Raw genomic sequence first — 23906 nt, 5'->3', positions numbered from 1 at the left:
TTTGTTTACTGACCTCAATTAGAATTGGAAACTCAGTCTTTAAGCAAAGTAATTCTCAAATGAAAGCTCAAATGATCTTACTTCAGCTTTCCTTTGCTTTGCAGACTTGCAAAGGTAATAAATGTTGGGATTGGTCATGAAGTTATTTTTCATCACTGTCTTAACTGCAAATGGTTACTAAGGAAGGCAATCACTAAATGAGGACTATCTGTATATGAAACTATTTTTTAAAGGGCATATATTATTATTGAAGGGGTTAATGCCCTGGTTCCCAATGTGGGGCCCATGCCCCCCAGGGGGGCAATTTGATTTTTAATGGGACCTTGTTTAAACCAAGTTAATGGCCTTTTGGGCTTCCTCCTACTCCTTATGTGAGTAGTTCACTTTTTGAATAAGAATAATAATATATGTGTGTGTAGGGGAGAGGCCTCAGGACTTTAGAGATGCTTAGGGGGGGCCTGGCCAAAAGAAGGTTGGGGACCACTGGGTTAATGTCTAGAGTTCATTTTCTTATAGAAATCCCAGCTAGATGTTTTAAAGGATTACATATTTTATTATTAAACTAATAATAAATAAATTTGTGGCTAAAGCTTAAGATTCAGACATCCATAAGAAAAGCTATAGCATTTCTGAACTTTTAAAATTCCTCTAAAGTTATGGTCCTCATATATTGCCAAACAACTCTCAACATCCTTTTCTCTTGGCCAAAATGACTGAGACTATCAGGAATTGCATTCAACAGCATCTGAAAGGCACTAGATATCTCACTTTGCTTTAAGCAATGATTTACAAAATTGACTCATCAATATGCCACATACTTCTTTCTCACTTCTTTTAGTAGCACTTGGTTTGGTTTTGGAAAATTACACTTAATTTTATACCCCATCCAATAAGATACAATTTCATATCTTTAAACCAAGCTCATACTTTTTTTGCCAGAAATAAGAATTTAGAATAATTAAGCTGCATTATGATAGAATACTAGTATACATAAAGGCTTTTCACTAAATAAATATTAAGCAAATTAATCAAAGATAAACTAAGTAGCAACCCACTGAATTGTTAAACTTAATTGAAGATGACTTTTTCCCACTCATTATGGACAAAAACAGTAATGGGAATTGTGAGCCAAGGTATCTGAGTGTATCAGGTAGCCTATTGTAGTCTAAATCATGATTTGAAAGACAGGGAATATTGACTGGGTCTATAACACGCTAAGCCATTACGGTATTTATTTTTCCGATAACTTATTGAATATGCCATAATGCACAGGATCAAATAATGCTAAGCTACATCATTTATAAACCATAATGATCCACTACACAATCATACTAAGTCAAAATCAAACAAACCACATTATGAATTGGAAGGAGGAAATCTGCCCATGATTATATTTGAATGAAGCTCATTTTCTAGCTAAGAGCACTTTAGCTGAAAAGAATAGTGAACTAGCAAAGTCATACTGTTGCTAGATGGGCAACGTTTCAGTTCTGAAAATGGAAATTTGACATACAGCCCCTCCCCGCAACAAATGCTTTCTAATCTGATATAAATAGCATATTTCATTTTATAATAATTTCTAATGCATTTATAAAATAGAGATGGTGGTAAAAATTATGTGATGGAAAAAATGTTTTCATTTAATAGTTTCAATAAAACTATAGTAGCTTTTTAAGTTATGCTTTGGGGTCTGGAATGGTACATTATTTACAATATAGTCATACACATTGCTTTCTATCAACTCGCCTAGCTGCCACAAACATCTAGATTCCCAAAATAATATTTTTAGTAGAGGGATTCTACAGCAATATTGCAAAAGATATGACAGAGATATTTAACCAAAATCTATAGACTGCAGAAATCTTTAAATATATGAAGCATTTACGTTTCAACGATGGTGCTAATGTAATTCTACTTATTAGCAGAAAATACGAAAAACATTTAAATCTTACATGCTATGTACATAACCAGTCATAAAAATATGATGGGACAATACAGAATTACATTCATTTATCCAAATTGATGGTTTATAATGAAGTTAAATAATAGCTCTGAACTATGCTAATTCTTTTTTTGTGTATGGGGAAATACAATTGTAATACCAAGGACATATTGTTATAATCATGTATAATTCCCATTCGAAATGGATATTTAAAGAGGGGTATTTTATTCTTTGTTTGGGGGATTATATTTATTTCACATAACCCAGTGTAATTTAATTCTGCAATTAAAGCATCAAATAATTTGATTTATCCATTATTATATGCAAAATAAATGGATGCTTTAAAAACTGAAAGCAGCTGAAAGTTCAGGACCGTTTTAAAGACTTTCCATGTGTAGACACAGCCATTTTGGTTTGTCTTTTAAGCGATAAGATCTGCTTCAATACTTCGTGGAGATACATTGTCGGTGCACTTGGTGAAGCCTGACTTCAAATGCTTTGTATGATGTCAAATATTCAACCTTCATGCTGCCTTTTCTACTTTTAAGACCACTTTTATTTTTTCCTGCTATTATTTTTTTCAGTTCCACTAAGACTATGGGCTCCATGTTTTGTACCAAAATCCAATCCTATTTTAAAAACACATTAAAGTCTCAAACAACAGACCACAGAGCTCAGTGAACTAAATTTCATAGATTCATTTAATAGCAGCTGTTTCAAACATGCCTTTTTGAAACTAAAGGATGTGAACTTCATGGAAACTTTTTGTGTGTATATGTATATGTATGTGTGTGTACACACAGGCACGTATGTATGTATGTATGTATGTATGTATGTATGTATGTATGTATGTATGTATGTAACTAACATATTTTTGCTGATAATGAAAAGGAAGGGAGACTAATTTAAATCTACTTCAAGCTGTTTTGCTCTGAACAGATAGTCATACCCTTACCGGGATTTGAACCTGGGGAGTCTGCCTGTCAGGCAGTAGCTTTAACCTCTAGACTACAGGTTCTCCTCTTCTCAGCCTGTACCAGGGAAGATTATATGTTTTTTACTGTCGAATCACCCCGGTATACTCAAATATGGGAGGAAGCATACTGCTTCCTTTTGGCTAATAAAAATTTAACTGCCTTGGATATGGCCCCATATGTCAGTATGCTCTCTCCCATATTTGGGTATATCAGGGTGATTCGACAGAAAACACACACGTGCGCACACACGGACACACACACACACACAAAACACATCTATAATACAATCAATAATGTTTATACAAACAAATGTATTAAGGCTTCTGACCAAGTTCACACAGTCCGTTGCTAGATGCAGGCAGGTATAATGACACAGATTAAATTGGCTATTAATGCTGGGTACTGATACATCTAGGGAAACATGCATGAATAGGTATATGGAGGAACAGCTAGCCGTGATTTTAATGATTGGAAAAAGGGATGCTATGACTAAAACAACTATAAGCATGCTTTGTATCTTGTATATAGTTTATTTCCCATTTTGGAACTGAGCAAGTATTTGGACAAAGATGGTTCAAGCCGGTCTGTTTACAAAGCCCTCTCAGCCAATATATCTATATCTATATATATTTTTTAAAAAATGGACATGTTTTGCAAATAAATTGAGGCTAAAATTATATAGAATTGTCCTAAGAATAATTAAGTTATAAATTGCAAACCTACATATCTAGAAGACAAATACTAAACATATTTAATAATATTTTTCATAAGTGAAATAACATAGGGCTTAGATTGCAGTTTTAACAAATTTCTTTATAGAAAAAAATAAGAAATTATGTATCCAGTCTTGAACAATTTTTGTCAGAGCAGACCTCAACAATGGCAGAAAAGGAAGTCAATGGACATAGGTTGTCTTCTATTAACTTATGATGTAATAGTTTCTTCCTTGTTTATCAGGAAAAGGAATTAATAGCACTTCCTGTTTACCTGATGCTGAAGGTGAAACTATAAGAGAAAATAATTGAATGGTATTTTAAAAGAAAACATGAAGAAAAAGCTATGTTAACACTAGCAACAATTGTGTACATTATCAAGGTGAAATAATACCTATGAAGCACTGATATTTGCTTTTCATATTTATGAACCTAAATGCTTCATAACATAATGAACTTAAATAGTTCATAAATAATCTAAATAATCCTTCTGCAAATTTTTCATTTTCTGATAGCTAAATTTATGCTATGGAAGTTTTCTTATAATAATACCAGTAGTTTATGTTATGTTTTAAGTTAGGTTTGGGGGGAAAGGCTACATTATATGAAGTACGTACAGTCATACACACTGCCTCCTAATTTACCTAGCTGCCACAAAAATCTAGATCCCTAAAATAATTCTTTTAGGAAGAGAGGAATTATGCAGCAACAGTTTAAAAGATAAGACAGAGTTATTTAACCAATAACTACATAAGTTGCAGGAATCTTTAAAAATATGTTGAAGTATTTGAGTTTCAGGAATGTTGATTATGTAAATCCGGAGAGAGCAGGACTCAACAATTCTAAAAAAATACATGCCCTTGATATCTCATAATTCGTTGTAGTATAGTGCCTATTCTTCTTGATCATGCCCATGTAATTTAATCTAGTCCTTGTAACAAATCACTGACAGACATGCATGCAGAAGACCATTTCATACTATACTGAAACACACTGTACCAGACCAGTATCAGAAATGTGCTTCTATTATTTTTAAAATATAAAGTGCATCATTATGAAATCACAAAACTGACAGACTTTCTGTCTGGACCATACAGTTTTAAAAGAGAGGTCAGGGCTTTAACATAAAATAATTCAAGAGGTACAAATTGATTATGTCCACCCTGCCCTCCTAGAATTGTTTTTGGCCACGCTTTTTTAGTGCAAATAAGCTAGAGTTTTTTCCCCTCAAGTTTAAGGGATATGGCATTTTTGGGATGCAAAGAATATTTCTTTACATCATAACAGATCCTTCTGCAAGCTTTTAACATGTTATTGCCACTTTCCAAAGAAGTGCATGTACTGTCAGATGTAAAGAGAAACTTTTTCCCAAATGACCATTTCAAATATTACCAATTGGATTACCAATTGGATCATATAATCCTTGGGTTTAAATATATAAACACATCCAGTTATGTCCAATAATAAGATGAATATATATATAAATATATACATATATTGTATATATACATGTATATATACAATTTATATATATAAATTTTAAGGCTCATGTGTAATCCCTCTCAGATGCTCACATCTGTGTTTAAGTCATTAGTTGATTCGAAGAACATGACAGAGTGTGCCTATATACAGAGGAAAACAGAACCTTATTTAGTGGCACAGGAATACACAAATTTGGGATGGGGGAAGACAGTAATATAAACAGGGACTGATGACTATCTGGCTCAATACAAAAACAAGATAAAGTAGTGCAAATTTGTACAGGCCAGTATATTAACTAATATACATTTTTACTGTAGTGGTAAATAACATTTTATCTATTTGCTAAACAAAAGCTGCAGAAGAAATGCATTCTTGAAACACTAAAAATAGAACATTAATATGTTTGTTTCTATTAAATTTGATAAGGTAAATTTTCCATAAAAATGTATCAAATGCGGAAAGTTTTTAAAAACACAACCTATTATATATGATGAAATAGGAAAAATAGAAAGGCAAGAGATGGGAAAATGTGAGCATCAGGAATTCATACATTCATGGATTCCATGTTGTATATAACTGGATGTTACTATTACTACAGGCATTGGGATGTGCATCAGCAAATCAGCAGAATGGTAATTTAGACATAGATAATTTACTACAAGTCTGCTATCAAATCAACAATAGCACATTAGACCTCTAATTTTCCACCTTAGAACATATACTGTACTTTCATGCCAGTATTTACTTAGAATCTTTCATGACTTGCTCTGGCCCACAGACCATTAGTAGTTGAAAACCTAGATTTAAGTTTGAAATTAAACATTATTAATTATTTCTAAAACAGCCAAATATTCATTAGGTCAAATTTCCAAATATTGGGTAAATCACCTAAAACAGTGACATTAATTTTCTTTTCCTTTGTCACAACTAAAGCATACATTTCTAAAGTTTCTTTGATGATTTTGGTGCAATCTTTTTTATTTTATTTCTAAATAAAAGCATTTGGGCAATTTTTCATACCAAATTAAATGCAAAGCTATGATTTCCACTTTTACTAACACTTTTTGAGAAAGAAAATCACAGCATATTTTTAAAATGGTGCTAAAATGGAAATACCAAGAATACAACTGAAACTAGAAAATCATGCTCCTTGGCTAGTAGAGCACTTGGATATGAAAAAGAAATGAATGTTGAGCTTGAACTAAGCAATAGGGTTTTTTAAAAGAAAAAATACTAGGTTTCAAGGTAGAAATAGCTTACACAGTATCAAGGTCAAAAGCAAAAGCTTTGGCACTCTGAACTCCAATTTAAAATGTGATTTACAGCACAATCCTTGCCATGTTGATGCAATACTGTATTTAGCTTCACTGTATGTATTCAATTCATTATATTCCCATTTAAATATAGATAACTGAAGTCTTAAATGATGCCAAACAAAAAAAGAATAGTTCATTTCTGTTTCATGATAAATCATCTATTAGCTTACCTAACACAGGCCTCTCCAGTCATTTTCTTGATATTTTTAAAATATGGGTTAATGTTTAGCAAAATAAAAATACAGATTATAATTTGGAATAAAATTTTTAAGAGCTAAGATTTCAAAATAAGATCAATAGCTATTACTGAATACTTCAATTGCACCAACGTGAAATCTGATTTGCAGGATACCAACTAACCGATGCACCAAAATCTCTCAAAGTATTTTTTTTGAAGATAAATCAGGAATTATTCTAATATTTTTCCACACTGTAGACATTTAACCTTCCTGTTTTGAATTTTAATTCCAACCATTATTCATCTACCAAATCCCCACATCACAGCAACTTGCTAGAACCACTTAACCCCACAAATATAAAAATAATTTTGAGATTTGTACTATTTAAATAAGTTCTCCTCACAAGATGTCAACAATCCATACAGAAGGATGATATGATCAACATTAAACATAGATATATCTTTTGGAGGGGATCACTTAAATTATTGGGTTATCCTATGATTAGGTACCCCTACCTAATCAATGATGAAATTAATCACTGGCCCTAAAAATATTTTATCATAATTTAACGAGCAGATTTACTTAGTTAAATATACCTTTCCCAATACAATCATTTAAAATTTAAAGGTCAGTTTTGGTCATAAATGCTCTTGATTACTATTACAACACATCAATTCCATCTGGCTTATTTGCATCATGTTACACTGCAACACAAACCTTATACATATTCTTTAAAGATTACAACAGTTAGTGGTATTATACATATTTGATAAATTTGTGAGGTTAAGAATCAGAATCACAGGGTAATTAATTGTTCCTGTTAGAAACCAGAGAAGTTGCTGGGCGTAATTTAACATGAAAACCAGACCCATATATTGGAATTATCTAATAACAGGGAAGAACTTACAAAAAGAAAGGCAACTTCTTCCAGCCATTACATATCAGTACCTCCTGGTATTTCTTTGCTTTGATTCTTGGCCCATTGAAAAACATTCTAATCAAGACCCTCTTGTTCTTCTCCACTGTCCCCTCTGATATCCATTCTTTTCTCTTTATGGCCATTGTAAATTCTCCTCATTTCCTCTTCATACTTGATAAAGTTTTCTCCAAATCTTGTCCATGCTTTGTATGGGACAGTTATGGTGTTACGGTATGGAGGCCTCACTTCACTTACCTTCAAAAAAATACCATACCTGTTAGATCCCACATCAAAGTAGAACCTCTTGTTGTCTACCCTGAAGGAAGTCCCCTCTGGGAGTTCAGGAGGATCCTCCCCTCCACTCCTCCTTTCTTCTATGTCTCCTTCCCCATATTCTTCAATAAGTTGGACCAAAGCATCCCTGAATTCAATCATTCCCTGTGCTGGAAGGACAATAGTCTGTTCCTGCCCCAAACTGTGACCAAAATATCCTATCATGCCAGGTCCTCTTATCAAGGTTTGTCTAATCCTTAAGAAACGTCCACGTTGATTCTCCTTTAGGTCAAGGTAATATTTCCTATTATCTCTTTCGATATATTCAGTTTTTAAGACGCTGTGAAGATGTTCCTCAGATCCCACTGACGCTGGAGGCGAGGGTAGTTGATGGTGTTGCCGCCTTCTTGAATCTTGTTCTTTGCCATTAGCATGGTCATTCCGGTGACTCTGGCTGCTTTTCAAGCCCAAATGGGCATAGTGTTCTATGAAGTCACCCAGGCAATCTTTCAGCTCAGAAGCTACTGATAAAGATAGAGTCAGCTTGCTTTTTCTGATATTGTCCTGCCTGCCTCTTCCTATCCAGACTTCGGCTATCTTCAGAAAACGACCTCTGGAACTTTGCTTCACGTCCAGATAAAATCTCTTTTTTTGGATGTCCACTCTTTTGGACGCCAGCTCCTGGATTTCCATGCAGCCCGCCTGAGAAGAGGAGGCAGGATAATGATACTGCTGCTGGGACTGGGAGTAAATGCTCCTGTGTAGGCCAGAGCCCCCCACACTCCTTCCTCCTCCTCCTCCTCTGCCTCTCTCCATCTTTAACCATCAACTGAAAATAACAAATATATAACAAAGATGCATAACACCATAAACATCCAGAGGATCCATTTCGCTTTCCTGGCAATGGCCTCTCACTGCGCATAACTAATTTCCCCAAGAAAGTTATTTCAACACACTTTGTTTTTTAAAGCCTGGTTACATAGAAAGGGGGAGTGGAGTGGAATGGGGAGGAGATATTGTAAAAAATCATGTACTAAATTACTGAATGTCTGGCCAATGTTAAAGGCACAGAATCCATTAAAAAAAAAAAAGCACCACCAGCCTTTTCCACCCTTACTAACCCTGCTGTTACAACATCAACAACATTCTGTCTGCTATCTCATACTTCCCAGAGGCCAATAAGGGCCCACAGAATTGGCCTTCTTCAGGTCCCATCCACCAAACAATGCTGGTTGACGGGACCACGGGGAAGGGCCTTTTCTGCAGGGGCTCCGATGCTTTGGAACCAACTGCCTCCGGAGATCTGCATTATCATTACCCTATCGGCCTTCCAGAAAGCCATTAAGACCTGGCTTTTTCCAGTAGGCCTGGGACCATGAATGACTTACAGCAGTGATGGCGAACCTATGGCACGGGTGGCACTTGGAGCCATATCTACCGGCATGCGAGCAGTTGCCCTAGCTCAGCTCCAACATGCATGTGTCTGCCGGCCACCCGATTTTTGGCTATGGGAGGGCATTTTTGGCTTTCTGAAAACCTCCGGTGGGGATGGAGGGAAGCATTTGGAGCTTGGGGAAAGCAAAACATGAGCCTATTGGGCCCACCAGAAGTTGGGAAACAGGCCATTTCCGGCCTCCAGAATGTAAGAGACTATGGATTATGGGTGTGGGCACTCACGCACGCGCGAGAGCACCCACCCACACTTTTTTGGCACTGTTTGCCATTACTGACTTAGAGGGTATATGGTTTTAAGAGCTATCATTATGTTTTTTTATATTTTTACTGCTGATATGGTGCCTTTTTGTATTTGTTTTTTTTTTAAATTCTTGTTATTATTGTTAGCCACCCAGAGTCCACTGGAGTTGGGCAGCATCTAAATCCTACTAAATAATAAAATAAATAAATAAATAAATCCCTACATCAGCAAATGAGCATTTGAGTCCAAGGGAGAAGGGTGGCCTATAAATTGAAGTAAATAAATAAATAAATAAATTTGTTGGCATGGGAAGCTTTTCTTGCCACGTAATAAACGTAGCTAGGAATACAAGAGAGAGTGATTTCACCAGGTAATTTAAAAAACAAAAACAAAAAAACACACCCTCTATCCTGTATCAATGCTACGCTTGGGGATTCGCCCCGCATCCCGCAACTGAAGCCTTTTCTCCCGTCAGCAGCAGCTGAACGCCAGCCCTTTTTTTTTATCCCCCAGCCCAAGCTGTCTATGCCCGCCGAGGGGGGGGGGCAGGCAAGACCGGTCTAAGAAACAGGGCAGCCCCGACCTTCTCGAACGGGCCTTCGCGCCACCACAAAAGCCCGCTGGGGTCCAAAGACCTCTCGCCTTTCTCCCAGAGCGTCTCCTTCCCCGTTATAAACGGACGGCCTCATTCCAGAGGAGTCCTCCCGTTCTCCTCCCCGCACACCCTATGGGCGCCCGTACAAATTGCACCGACGGCCCCTCCAGGCGCCATGACACGCAATTGAGCCGGGGCGGCGGAAGGGGAGGGTGGGGGGGAAGGAGCGGGTTAGCCAGGGGCGCGCGGGCGGCAAACAGAATCCCCCCTTCCCAGCGCTGGGCGGTCGACACTTACTCCATCCCTTCCACTGCCTCTCGCCGACTTGCTTCTCTCCACCAGCCGCGGCCGCTCTCCACCCTGGCCCCTGCAGCGCTCGCCTTCCCCGCGCGGCCGCCTCCGAGAGAGAGAGAGGGACGGGCGCTCGGCGAGCGGGCGGGTCCTAGTGCCGCTCGGTTCTTCGCCCTCCTTTTCGGGGCGCTGGTTCATCTCCTGCGCGCGCCAGCCAACGTCAGCCTCGAAGCAAACGATGACAAAAACAAACTGCCTACCGAGCGGGCTGAGAGAAGGAGACCTTTTCTCCCTCCAGCTTTTGAAGCGCCTCGTCTCCTGTCCCCCACCTTTCTTGCGAAAAACGATAAACTACATCCCCCAGAATGGCCCGCGTTGCCGGCGGCTGGCGGGCGCGGAAGCTTTGGTGCGCATGCGCTTCACCTCATTTCACCTTCTACAGTTGACAGCGGACGGAAAGAAAGGCAGGGTTGGGTGGGAGGGAGGAGTATGGCGGCTGGTGACGTATTTTCATTGCGACGAATAAGTGTTTGGAGACGGGTGACGATGTTTTCGTGCGTCTGGCGGGAAAGCCATCGAGAGAGAACTTTTTTTTCTCCTATGGCGCTGGACAGTGGGGGGAGTTTCGGAGTGAGGTGAGTTTTTTATTTAACTTCCCGCGCGACCATTAGAATAGTATGGTATCCACTGTTTGACCTCACCCGATTCTTAGGTGGTCAGTAAGGGGCGTGCATTAGTGTACCAGTGTGCCTTACCCTCCTTGTCCTTAATGCAGAGGTAGGCATAGTTGGCTCTTCTACGACTTCTGGACTTCAACTCCCAGAATTCCTGAACCAATCATGCTAGCTCAGGAATACTGGGAGTTGAAGTCCACAAGTCGTAGAAGAGCCAACTTTGCCTACCCGTCTTAACGTTTCCCTCTTATCAGTACCAAACTCATGTATACAAACAACGTTATATCTATGTATATTACCAATACGAACTTGACTAACTAACTAACTAAATAAGTAAATAAAATAAATAGTTAGCTATTTGCATGCCTAGCTGGCATTGGTAGTCATCAATACTCCTGTTGCTTCACATCCAGCTTTTCTTCTGGTACTTAGTTCTATATTTATAATTATATACTACAGTAGATATAATCGCCTCACAGTGACAATCAGTGACAGACATGATTGTGACAGATGATAGATGTATTGTTTTGATTCCAGGAGTACAATATATATTCCAATCCAAAGTAGCACTTAGTTGCTATTTTCAATGTATTTGTTCAGCCCAAACTAACAGGAGAGGCTCTTCTGAACAGATCCCCCCCCTTTTTTTCTTTAGCCACAAACAAGGAGAATGAGTTCTAGCTCTGCCTTAGACATGAAAGCTGGCTGAGTGACTTTGGGCCAGTCACTGTTTCACAGCCCAACCCATCTCACATGGCTGTTGTTGTGGGGAAAATAGGTGGAAGGAGTATTTGCATGATAAAAATATAATAATAACAACCAGAATACCCCTTTCCCCTCAAAGTAGACCAATTTATACCCACATGCAGCATTCTGGATGACAGGTCAATAGGTGATTGACCTACTGTATATAGCTGCATTCTTTGCTTTCTCATCCTTTCCAATTTTTCTCATTTTTGCGTATTGAAAGTGAAGGACAATGCTCCAACAGGTGTCTCTCTGCCAAAAGTGAATTTATAAAAAGAAATGAATTTATCATGAGAATGAATTTATAATAAGAAAAATCATTATGAACGATATTGTCAGGTCCGATATATTTCTATTGGGACACTGGCTGGGGAGGATTGGAGGGATCTCTATATGAAGTTTCTGTTTCTGTTTCCTGCATTGCTGTACTGTGGGAGAGGTTTTGCTTGCATTGCTTTAAATTGCTATTTTTTAAAGTGGAAAGTTTTAGTTCCTGCCAATAAAAGCTCCTTTTGGAACAACTCCAGTTTCAAGAGTTCTTCTTTCTTGTGAAGATTTGGAGAGGCAAGACCTTACATTAGATAGAAATTGAAAACTGGTTAACCTGGAGAGGTAACAGCCCTGGTGTAGGGACTCCATGTGCACTCCATGTCTGCCTAGGACAGCAACCATGAAGAGGGAGAAACACGCCCCCAGACCAAAGCAGAGGAGGCCCTCAATGCCTGGATTGAGAACATTGCTTCAAGCACCACTGCTAAGCTGAGGAGGTCCATCAGCATTGGGAAGAAGGAAGGCTGGGGTGGCAAGGCCAAAGATGTCACTCTCACCCTCTGTAGGAGCCACCAACATAGTGGAAGCAGGAGACGGAAGGCCTCTACTTTGACAATGAACTGGAAGAAGCCCCAGACCAGTCCAACCACCTCCTGAAGGAAGCCATGAACCTCATGACAGAGGCGATCCATGGCATGCGGATCCAGGCCAATGTTCCCTCTAATTTCCCCCCCGGTGTGGGTGGAAAAGTATAATGTCTGAGCGGCACATTTTCATGCCTGGGCGTGGATCAGTTAGAAACAAAAGGGGGTCACGTGACCTCAGGACACACAGCAACGATCATAAATATGAAACGGCAGCCAAGTTTTGATCCTGCGATCATTGGGCTGCTCCGAAGGTCCTAAGTGTGAAAAGGGGGCATAAGTCACTTTTTTCAGGACCGTTGCAACTTTGAATGGTCAGTAAATGAACCATTGTAAGTCTAGGACAACCTGCCTTCCCCCCTAGATGTTTTCTAGCTTCAAAATGGACTCCTGATCTGCTTCTAAAAGAGTGCACTGGTCAGACAGATAATCCTCGACTTCTGTTCTGACCCCAATGGAGGCCAACATTTCTATCTCCTGAGTAAGACGGTTATTAAGTGAGTTCTGCCTCACTTTACCACCTTTCTTGCCACAGTCATTAAGTGAATCCCTGCAGTTGCTTGTCAGAAGATCCCAAAAGATGTTCACATAACCCTGGGACATTGCCACCATCATAACAACGTTGTCAAGTGTCCAAAGTTTGATCCAATAACTCCTTTATTTTTCTAACAAAGTCCTTCCTCTCTAGAAGGAAAAAAAGAAAAAATAAAATGGAAAAGTGGATTAAAAGGGGATACAAAAAAATAAAAAAGAAAGGGGTTTGGTTCAAAGTTCTGCTCAGATTAAATAAATTGGAGTTTGAGAAGGGTTGATTAAGCTTGGAGTATTGTTTTGTTTGCTCTTCTTAAACTTTAATTATTATTTTTATTTAGATATATGAATTTAGGACTTGCTGATCTGTTTTAATAAAGTTAGAAGTATTGATTATAATAAGGTATGTAGTAGATGATACTGATTTGGATTACAGTGATCCCTCGAGTTTCGCGATCTCGAGCTTCGCGAAACGCTATATCGCGATTTTTTTAAAAAATTAATTTAAAAAAAACACCACTTCCGCGTTTGGCTTCGGGAGTCAGCTGGGAAGTGGCGCGGCTGTTTTAAAAGGTCGCAGCCCGGGTTCGGGGGGGTGCTGCAAAGCCCCCCAGGCCGGCTGCGACCCTTTAAAACAGCCGTGCCGCTTCCCAGCTGAGTCCTAAAGCCAAACGCCAAAGGCGAACTTCCGCGTTTGGCTTCAGGACTCAGCTGGGAAGCGGCGCGGCTGTTTTAAAAGGTCGCAGCCGGCCTGGGGGGCTTCCCAGCACCCCCCCGAACCCCCAACCTGGGTCTTCCCGGCCGCCCACGCAAAGGGGAAACCCCGGCTCCTCGCTGATGCCCGCCGCTCGCCCGCCTGCCAGCAAGAGGGGGAAGACCCAGGGAAGGTTCCTTTGGCCGCCCAGCAGCTGATCTGCTCGGTAGCGCAGCAGCAGCGAGGAGCCGAATCGGGGTTTCCCCTTTGCGTGGGCGGCGGGGAACGCAAACTCCACCATCTACGCATGCGCGGCCATAGAAAGAAAAGGGCGTGCATGCGCAGATGGTGTTTTTACTTCCGCAACCCTACATCGCGAAAAATCGATTATCGCGAGGGGTCTTGGAACGGAACCTTCGCGATAATAGAGGGATCACTGTAATGCATAAATGGAATTGAATTTAGAATTGTTGGGGAGATTAATGATATTAATGATGTTTATTTGAAAATAGAGAATATTTAGATTCCCCCCACCCTTTTTTGTTTTTTCAAATTGACTGAAATTTAAGATTAATAATTAAGTAAGAAATGTAGATAAGTATTAATTGGCTAAATGTTAGATGGGTTGAAATAATTTTTAAATTTGGGATTAGGTAAATGCGCTATTTGGGGGGGAAGAAGTCTGAAATTCATATATGTTTATGTTTTGTTTTTAATTTTCTTTTGTTAACATCTGATTGGCTATACAAGGTTTTCTTGGTTTATAGAAAAATGTATAAAGAAAGAAGGAAACACTTTGACATAATGGTTAATAAGTTAGAAATATAATTGGTGTACTTTTTGAAGGAATATTAAGGAAGGAATTTAATCAAAAGAAAAATATGTAACTGGATGACAAAGTTAAAAAAAAAACCTTTTGCAACTTTTTTGATGATTGATATTAGTTACTAACAAAATACCGCATTTTATTCATGGAAAATTCGATGGTACACTGTATTGTTTGAATGTATGTTGAGAGAAAATTTTAAAAAAATTTACCCCGCCCCCCAAAAAAGTCCTTCCGTTCTCCATCCCTCCATTCATTCATTCTTCCTCCTTCCTTCCTTCTTTGTTCTCTTCATTTCTCCTTCCTTCCCTCTTTCCTTCCTTGTTCCCTCCATTTTTCTTTCCTTCCTTCCTTCCTTTTTTGTTCCCTCCATTCCTCCTTCCTTCCTCTCCACTTCTCTCTTTCCCTCCCTCCCTTTCCCTTTTCTTTCTTTCTCTCTCTTTTTTCCCTTTATTCCCTCTCTTTCATTCTTTCCCTCCAGGTCTCTCTCATTTCTGTGTATTTCTCTCTCTTCCCACCCTTCTCTCTCTCTCATTTGTTTCTCGTCCCTTTTTGCTCTCATTTCTTTCACCTTCATTTCTGTTTTTCCTCTCTCTTTCCTCTCCCTTTTTCTTTTTCTCATCGTAATTCAGAAGCAAGGGCTGCAAGACCCGTAGGGAGGTGTGGGAAGAGGCAGGCTCTCTTCCAGTGTGGGATGCGGCTGCGGTGGTAGTGACAGAGCCCGGCAGGCAAAGGAAGAGGAGAAGGAAGAAAGGCGACCTCACAGAGGGGAGCCGAGGAGGAGCAATCCGTGCTTTTGTAAGTTTTACCAGCTGGATGGTCAATCGCCATCCAGCAGGGAAAGATTGACCATCCAGCAGGGAAAGCTTATGAAAGCGCGGATTGCTCCTCCTCGGCTATCCTCTGTGAGGTTGCCTTTTTTCCTCCTCCTCCTTTCTGCTGGAGGGCAATTGACCGGTGCCGAAAGGAGGATGGCGGAGGGGGCCAGCCCCTCCCCGAAGAAAATGGCTCTTTGCCTGCTGGAGATGCGGACTCTGCCGCTGCTGATCTAGAAGCTGGAGAAGGCCGGCAGCAGAATGGGGGAGCTCGTGCGTGCCATTCAGCGGAGAAAAGTCTTTGCTGCTCCCCTCCCCAACTCTGTCTACCATGGATGGTTATGGATCTGCTCTGGAATTGGAAACTGCTGCACGGAGGTCTCAAACCTCCTGCGCTATAGCGCACAGCACAGCTTAGGGGGAACATTGATCCAGGCCACTCCAGCTTGCGCTGCAGGCTAGTAGGAGCGCAAAAGGAGGCTACCAATGATGAAGGAGATTCCCAACCCCAGAGGTATTTACTGAAATCATGGTGGGCGTCCCCAGAGTATACCCCTCCCCATAGCTGTACAGACTGTGCTATCGAGATTTTAACGGGCCAAACTACCTAAGCTGAAATTTTACACTATGGGAACTGGATGAACTGTGGCAAGCTTCAAGCGTGGGTTCATTGAACCTCCAAGACCCCCAGTCCTGTTCTGGGAAATGGACAGCTCGTTATGCTTGTATGTAGAGGTGAAATACTACCAGTTCACCTGAACCAGGAGTAAAAATATGCTACCAATTTGGGTGGACCAATATATGTGATGATTAGCTGTGCAATGATCAGCCGTGTCACGCAACATAGATTAGCTAGAAAGCAGGATTTTCTGCTTTCTTGCTAATCTAAATCACACAGCACAGCTGATCTCCCCCTCGCTGTTCTGCTTACTTTTGCAGATTCTGATGGCTTCAAAATGCTTTTTCGGTGCTGCATGGTACTGCCTGCGGTGTGTGTAAGCATGCAATGTGAACCGGTAAAAGACTTCAGAGGATTTCACCCCTGCTTATGTGTGGATTATAGAAATTTAAATGCTATGTGTAAAGAAAATCTCTAACTCCCATTTGTGTGTGTGTGGGGGGGGGGGGCTCATTTAAAAATGAAATAGAAAGCTATGTAACAAGCTGCTCTATTTGTGCAGGCAGTGGACACCCCCCCTTTACTGCGGCTGGTGACCGACCCTTCAGCACCATGGAGAGAGATCTTCATGGGTTTCATGGTAGAATTGCCTCAGAGTTATGGAAACGCAGTGATCTGGGTTGTCACAGACCTTTTCTCAAAGCAGGTTCACTTCATCCCATGCCAGAAGATCCCTATGGTTAAACAGTTTTTGATCCACGTATTATTTTTGACAGAGGGGTCCAATTCACATCCAACTTCTGGAAAGCCTTTTTAGACCTACTCGGAACTGAATAAGGACTTAGTTCTAGTCATCATCCACAAACAAATGGGGCCATAGAATGAACAAACGAATTCAGTTCTGAAACAGTATGTGTATTGTTTTATTAACTATCAGCAGGACAATTGGACTGAGCTATTGCCTTTTGCAGAAGTGGGCTATAATAATGCAGCCCACGCTATCACAGGTTTTACCCCATTCAGAGTGGATACAAAGCAAGGATTTAATGCTATGCTTGAGTTACCCTCACATGAACCAGAAATCCCTTCATTGAAACAATGGATCAGTCATCTGCAAACTAATTGGCTGGTAGTCCACAAAGCCTTGGATGAAGCCAGGGCTGCTTGTAAAGCACAAGCAGATAAGAAACAAATAGAACCTAGGCCTTATAAAAAGGAGACAAAGTTGCCTTTTCCACCAAGTTTCTAACTCTTTGTTTTCTTTCAGGTGGACTTCCCGTTTTTCTACAATTTAGCAATTAAGGTTCCAGGAAAAGTAATAAAATGTCTCTTGTTACAGAACATGTGTATTTGCAGAGGAATAAATTTACAGAAATATGGATTCTCCACCAAATAAACTTCCCCTGTGGATGACAGAACCAAACAATGAAGATATTGTAGATGACAAAAAGGTAGAACATTGGAATATATGCTTGGCTCTTATTATAACTTAAAGCATAGAAAAAGACAAGTCTTCTAGGCAAATTTCCAATTGGCATGGACATTTTTAGAACTGCTAATTTAGTTCCTTGTAGTTCTATTGATTTTAGCTTGATGACATTAAACAGAAATACTTGATGCTGTATTTTCAAGGTGTAAGAATATCCAAAATTATATCCAATTATGATTGGGTTACTAATTTTTGTAGGGATGTTTTAAACATTATGTACAGTGGTACCTCAAGATACGAACCCCTCGTCTTACGAACAACTCGTGATACGAACCCGGGGTTCAGAAAAATTTTGCCTCTTCTTACGAACTTTTTTCGAGTTACGAACCGGCGTTCGGAGACTGCTGGGAAGCCGCACGGCTGTTTTAAAAGGTAACAGCCGGGTGGCGGGGCTTCCCAGAAGCCTCCCGAACGCCGGTTCGTAACTCGAACAAAGTTCGTAAGAAGAGGCAAAATTTTGCTGAACCCCGGGTTCGGGGTTCGGGGGGGTGCTGGCAAGCCCCCCAGGCCGGCTGCGACCTTTTAAAACACCCGCGCCGCTTCGCAGCTGTCTCCCGAAGCCGAACGCGGAAGTTCGGCTTTAGCGTTCGGCTTCAGGAGACAGCTGGGAAGCGGCGCGGGGTTTTTAAAAGGTCGCAGCCGGCCTGGGGGGCTTGCCAGCACCCCCCCGAATCCCGAACTTTTGCCGAACTTCTGGGTTCGGGGTTCGGGGGGGTGCTGGCAAGCCCCCCAGGCCGGCTGCAACCTTTTAAAACACCCGCGCCGCTTCCCAGCTGTCTCCTGAAGCCGAACGCGGAAATTCGGCTTTGCCGTTCGGCTTCAGGAGACAGATGGGAAGCGGCGCGGCTCTTTTAAAAGGTCGCAGCCGGCCTGGGGGGCTTCCCAGCACCCCCCGAACCCCGAATCCGGGTTCAGGGGGGTGCTGGGAAGCCCCCCAGGCCGGCTGTCACCTTTTAAAACAGCCGTGCGGCTTCCAGCAGTCGCCGAAAGCCGTTTTTTTGCGGGGGTTTTTTTGGTTGCACGGATTAATTGACTTTACATTGTTTCCTATGGGAAACAATGTTTCGTCTTACGAACCTTTCGTCTTACGAACCTCCTCCTTGCACCAATTAAGTTCGTATCATGAGGTATTACTGTATTCGGATTTATTTTTAAACTGTCCTTAATAAGGGCATTTGATCAAGTAATTTCATTTTTAGCCAAGATAGTTTTTATTAGCCATATTTTAACAGTGTCCTTCAGTTTCTAATAAATATGGCAGTTGAGAAATAAGTTTCTCTTGGTGGAATGTGTGCGTGTCCATTCTTTTTGTTAAACTCCTAATCTGTGTAAACAGTATCCAAAATACAAATATGCTTTAAATATAAATTTTGTATCTTTTTTTCTATATTAAAATTGCTCTCAAATCAATTCTCACTTGGCTACCAGTAATTTAACAATCAATTTGGTATTTTTCTACTAAATTGGAAAGGACTAATATATTATGATGTATAATAATACTAGGAAGTCAATACATAGTGTTCAAATTATAAACCAAGTTGTCTTTCACACTTTTATGAAGCAGAAGAATTCATTCCAATCAAGTGTCCTGGAAGATAACCTTCCATTCTTAGAATACAATGGCTCCATCATCTACAGCTATAATGCTAATGATTGTTCCTTGCTCTCCGAAGATATTCTGTAAGATAATGAAAACTTGCATTTTTCCTTTTTTTGCTGTAATCTTCCAAAACAATGTACTGTATATATCAGTTGTTTCTACAGTATATGTGTGTTTTCATTTGATTATAATTATTACTATTCATAGCATTTTCATAGTAATCAGTCCATTTATATTATTTATATCTATTTATGTTCTCAGGATTTTATTGTCAACCAGGTTTATAATAAAAGATTGGAATGAGAAGTAAACTTTGTAATTTGTCAATAGGATGGAGTGAACAGTATATTGTTTATCCTGCATAGTCCAAGCAAAACATATAGCTATAAATACAATTTTGACTAACAATAATCTGTGATTATGGTTAATTATTTATTTATTAAACAAATTTATATGGCTGCCTAACTCACATTGATTCTAGGCAGCTTATACAAATTAAAACCCACAGACAGAAACCCAGAAACTTCCATCCCACACTCTCCTGGAATCAACACGATCCCACTAGATGTATTTCTCTGATAGATGGGACCTACAACATACCCTGCTTTCCCCCCTTTGGTGGTAGATGTAACAAAAAGAGGCAGTTCTTCAAATATTTGTTGCTAAGGTTGTCTGTACTGACAACCTTTGAATAGCATGCTAAACCTAATCACAAAATGAGTTATATATTAGACTTATATAGTTCCCCGTGGTGCTTTTCCTCACTCTCTGGGCAGTTTAGAATGCCAGCACATTACCCTCAAACAATCTGGATTCTCATTTTACCAACCTTGGAAGGATGAAAGGCAGAGTCAGCTCTGAGTACTATCAAGATCAAACTCCAGGCTGGTGCACTGGTGCCCCAAGTATTGCATGGATTAGATCAAATTGTTAAATTAATCTTGCAGCCCAAGATTATGCCAGTTTATTTAAAATGAAATCATATTGTCTATATTCATACACTTTGACAGGACTGTTTGTTAAAAAAAACCTTTACAATTTACAAAATCTTGGCCAAATTTAGTAGATTTGTTCTTAAATGTGGTTGTAAGGTCTCCAACAACGTGGCTTGTTTGATATTCCATATGACCCGGGCCAGAATACTATATCAAGGTTGTTTTGTTTAATTGTACTTTATTTGAAGCTAGATTTCATAAAATAAACCATATTTTACTATCAAAGTACAATTTGAAAACATAGTTTGATGTTAGTTTATACATTTTGTCTTATTTTCACCAGGACTTATTGTTTCCTAATATGGAATTCTAGTTCATTCCTATTTAGTTTTTATAAACCATTCTACAGAGAGTAATTCTATAGCAGTTTTTAAAAAAATTCCTAGATTTCTTTTTTTCAGAAATTCTTAATTCATTTCAACCATGAACTTTTTTCTATACCCAGCTTTTCCCTAAATATAAAGCAGAGGTGAGAATTTTTTCTAAATGCATAAAATAAATTCCAAATCATATACCCCTCCTGACAGCAAATTTAAGATATTCAATTGATAAAAGAGATTTAAAATAAAGGAGAAGGGATGGTCAGATACTCATGCATATACATAACTTCCTGCATAAAAATTGTAACAACCTCCCCAAATCCCACAAACAACATATATGTGCTAGTATAGGCGAGGTGTGTCCAACCTTTCAGCTTGCTTGGGCCACAGTGAGCGAAGAGGAATTGTCTTGGGCCACACGTAAAAGATGTGTGTGTGTGTGTGTGTGTGTGTGTGTATGCATGTATAAATAATATTAAAAGTTTACAATCTTGTGAAGCCACATTACTTGCTATATCTGCATGTGGGCTGATATGTAATCACTAGAGCTTCATATTTCTATTTATTGCTCTTTAATAATTTCTGATGTATTCTGGGTGGTATACCTGTAAAAATTATTATTTGTAAATTGGAATCCAGCCTTGATCACATGTATTTTCCTTTCCCTTGTTTTACTCTCTAGTCCCTCTTTCCTTTATTTTTCTTAATCTTGATTATTTCATCAGTGTTAATTGAAGGTGATAATGTAATTTTAAATGATAGAGGAAGAAAAGAAAGAGGGAGAGGGAACATTTTTTGTTCAAAAGGAGAGATAGAAAGGGAATGTATGTTCTTGTATTTAGTTTCTCATTTGACAATGATGGTTTGTAAGAAGCCATTCTTTTGTCTCAATTATGTATTACTATGACTCAGATACCTTTATATCTTTCAGCATTTCTTTGCCTGTTGGAGCTGTGTTAGGATTTGACATTGAATGGCCAGCCATTTATGCTAAAGGGAAGGAAGGAAAAGTTGCCTTAATCCAGTTATGCGAGTCTGAAACCAAGTGCTACTTATTTCACATCTCTTCTATGACAGGTCAGTAGTATTCTATTTGATCTCTAAGCATGATCAATATTAGGATTCCCTTTTGCATAAATTCTCAGTTAATTTGCTTTTGTTGTCAAACATTTATTTTATAATGGCTCAGGAGTCCCTATGCTCAGTCACTCAAGTCCTGGTTATCTCACTGCAATATGCTATATATGGGGGCTACACTTGAAGAGTTATTATGTTCTGTTCAGCATGAAAAAAAAAGCTTTTTCAAACTCTACAACTGATTTAGAGTGCGGCGGCATGGGAAGTCTTGGGGGCCCCTAGAGTAGCCCATATTGATTGCCAGTTTGCTTCTATGTGTAACTCAGGGTTTTAGTTATCATCTTTAAAGCCCTGCATGGGGTAGATCCATATTACTCGAGGAACTGTCTCACCACAATGGGGCTGGCCCACTCTGTTTGTGCCAGCTGAGCAGGCATGCTGTGGACCCTATTGGTCAAGAAATTCCAGCTGGCAAGATCTAGGAGAAAAGCCTTCCCTGCCGTTGCTCCTGCCCTTTGGAAAATCTCGCCTTCTAGGGTGAGATCCTCTCCCACTCTCTTGACCTTCCTTAAGGGTCTGAAGAACTGGCTCTGCCAGATGGCTTGGCATCCCAGTGGGGGAATTTCACACTGGAGATGGTTGGCAAACCAAAAGAAATATCCCACCTTCCCTCCTGTGCATCCTGCTCCATCCCTCTCCATATTTTAATTATAATTAGTATTTTTCAGTAATGAAATCTAATTTTTATGCCACTGGTTTCGGCTTGGTGGGCATGACTGGGTGGGTGTCATGTGACTAGGTGGATGTGGCCAACTTAAAAAAAAATTTTTTTAAAGCATTTTTAACTTATGGCCTTCTGAAAAACAGGACACCCACCCCTCCCCCAGGGCAGATTGGAGCTTGGAATCCCTGAACTTTCAGCCTTTGCCAGGGACAGGACAGGACAAGGAAAAACCAAGAAAATCCAGTTGCACGTTCAGCTGTTTTCTGCTTTCTCTATATAGGAACATTGCCCCGTGGTGTTTGAAAAAAAGTATGGAGTTTGATACCCCAATTGAATCCCTTAGGGACAGATGAGGTAGCCTAAGTACAGTAATGCTAAAGAAACCTAGAAGAAGCTTTTAGCATGCCAGACTACAAATATAGCCTACTCAAGGTTTCTGCCATTACCACCACTTGAACCTGGAAGGCTTCTAGGGCATAGGAAAATTGTGGAGAGAAATCTGACTTTGGAATTCATTTTATAGTAAGAATTATCCTGCCTTGGTTTTATTTAATTTTAGAATTCAACAGATGTGGTGGCTAGTTGTATGCCCATTATGCTTGAAAATAGTTTTACTATTGTGCCTGTTTCCCATCACATTTTACTACTTTTCCTGAACAAGAAAATTATGAGGGCAAGCCCAGGCCTAACTACCAATTATTCAGCACCTGAATAAATACTGAATGAGTAGTTGTTTACAAGCATCACATGTGTACCTAAATAAAGAAGAAGAGAAAGCAGATTCCAGAGAGTAAGAGTGAGTTAGGCTATAAAGGTCTGAGTGCTAGGATTGATATAAAATTACCCTAGAAGTTGTAAGGTTCTCCCATTTTGGTTCTAAATCACTAAGCAGTCTTTTATTATATGGAGTAGGTCCAGATTCATTATATAAATAATTTTTGTGCTCATATTTTATCCCCTTCAGGTTTTCCTGCGGGACTGAAAAGATTGCTTGAAGACAACAGTATTAGAAAAGCTGGAGTTGGTATTAAAGGGGATAAATGGAAGCTGATGCGAGATTTTGAAATCAAACTGGAGAATCTTGTAGATTTGGGTGACCTTGCTAATGAAAAGGTAATTAGAAGAATAGAAATAGAAATAGAATAATTGGTCAAGCGTGATTGTACGCATAAGGAATTTCTCTCAAGCGCATAAGCTCTCAGTGTACATACAAATAACATAGATATTCACAAGATCATAAAATAACCTATAGGAGAAAGTAGTAGTAAAAATGAGCAGGATAATTGTAATACAGCCCTATTTTATGGATATGTATCCATAGACAGTGCTGTGGGAATTAGGTGTTCAGCAGAATGGTGGCAGAGAAGAAAAAGCTATCTCTGTGTCTAGTTGCTTGGCAGCCTTAACCCTAACCCTATAGTAGCATCCAAGGAGAGGAGTCCAAATAGTCCAGAAAATTGTCCAGAATGTGAGGGGTCGGTCGATATTTTCTCAACCC

The 23906-nt window shown here is 39.7% G+C and overlaps 2 protein-coding genes across 8 annotated transcripts in view; one reads left to right on the top strand and one right to left on the bottom strand.

Moving 5' to 3' along the window:
- Positions 1-6869: 6869 nt before the first annotated feature.
- On the bottom strand, positions 6870-10755 carry PURG (purine rich element binding protein G). 2 transcript variants are annotated; one of them, XM_070742207.1, is made up of 2 exons: positions 10390-10755; positions 6870-8503 (listed from the first exon to the last, which is right to left on the bottom strand). In XM_070742207.1, exons 1-2 carry the CDS (start codon positions 10579-10581, stop codon positions 7604-7606), a joined length of 1092 nt encoding a protein of 363 aa, XP_070598308.1. In that variant the 5' UTR covers positions 10582-10755; the 3' UTR covers positions 6870-7603. The 2 variants fall into 2 exon arrangements, with proteins under 2 accessions (XP_070598308.1, XP_070598309.1); XM_070742208.1 differs by having other exon boundaries at positions 6870-8630; positions 10390-10487.
- A 160-nt stretch (positions 10756-10915) lies between these two features.
- WRN (WRN RecQ like helicase) overlaps positions 10916-23906 on the top strand; it is a 95434-nt gene continuing 82443 nt past the window's right edge. For 3 of the 6 annotated variants that reach the window (XM_070742182.1, XM_070742184.1, XM_070742180.1), the window contains exons 1-5: positions 10929-11018; positions 17543-17654; positions 19257-19372; positions 21539-21684; positions 23373-23521. In XM_070742182.1, coding sequence (XP_070598283.1) covers positions 17580-17654; positions 19257-19372; positions 21539-21684; positions 23373-23521 — 486 coding nt within the window. In that variant the 5' untranslated portion in view covers positions 10929-11018; positions 17543-17579. Of the gene's footprint in view, positions 11019-17542; positions 17655-19253; positions 19373-21538; positions 21685-23372; positions 23522-23906 lie in introns of all 6 variants that reach the window. The other 3 variants (XM_070742181.1, XM_070742183.1, XM_070742179.1) reach the window with 2 other exon arrangements.

This window comes from Erythrolamprus reginae, chromosome 2 (genome assembly GCF_031021105.1).
Source record: "Erythrolamprus reginae isolate rEryReg1 chromosome 2, rEryReg1.hap1, whole genome shotgun sequence".
Lineage (NCBI taxonomy): Eukaryota > Metazoa > Chordata > Lepidosauria > Squamata > Dipsadidae > Erythrolamprus > Erythrolamprus reginae.
Note: the sequence above shows the minus strand (reverse complement) of the source record. Positions and strands in the feature narration are given on the sequence as shown.

Coding starts and splice junctions, on each gene's coding strand:
- PURG (XM_070742207.1), bottom strand. CDS start 10,581: ATGAACCAGCGCCCCGAAAAGGAGGGCGAAGAACCGAGCGGCACTAGG. Junction 8,504..10,389: donor GAGGCAGTGGAAGGGATGGA/GTAAGTGTCGAC, acceptor TCCTCTTCTCAG/GCGGGCTGCATGGAAATCCA.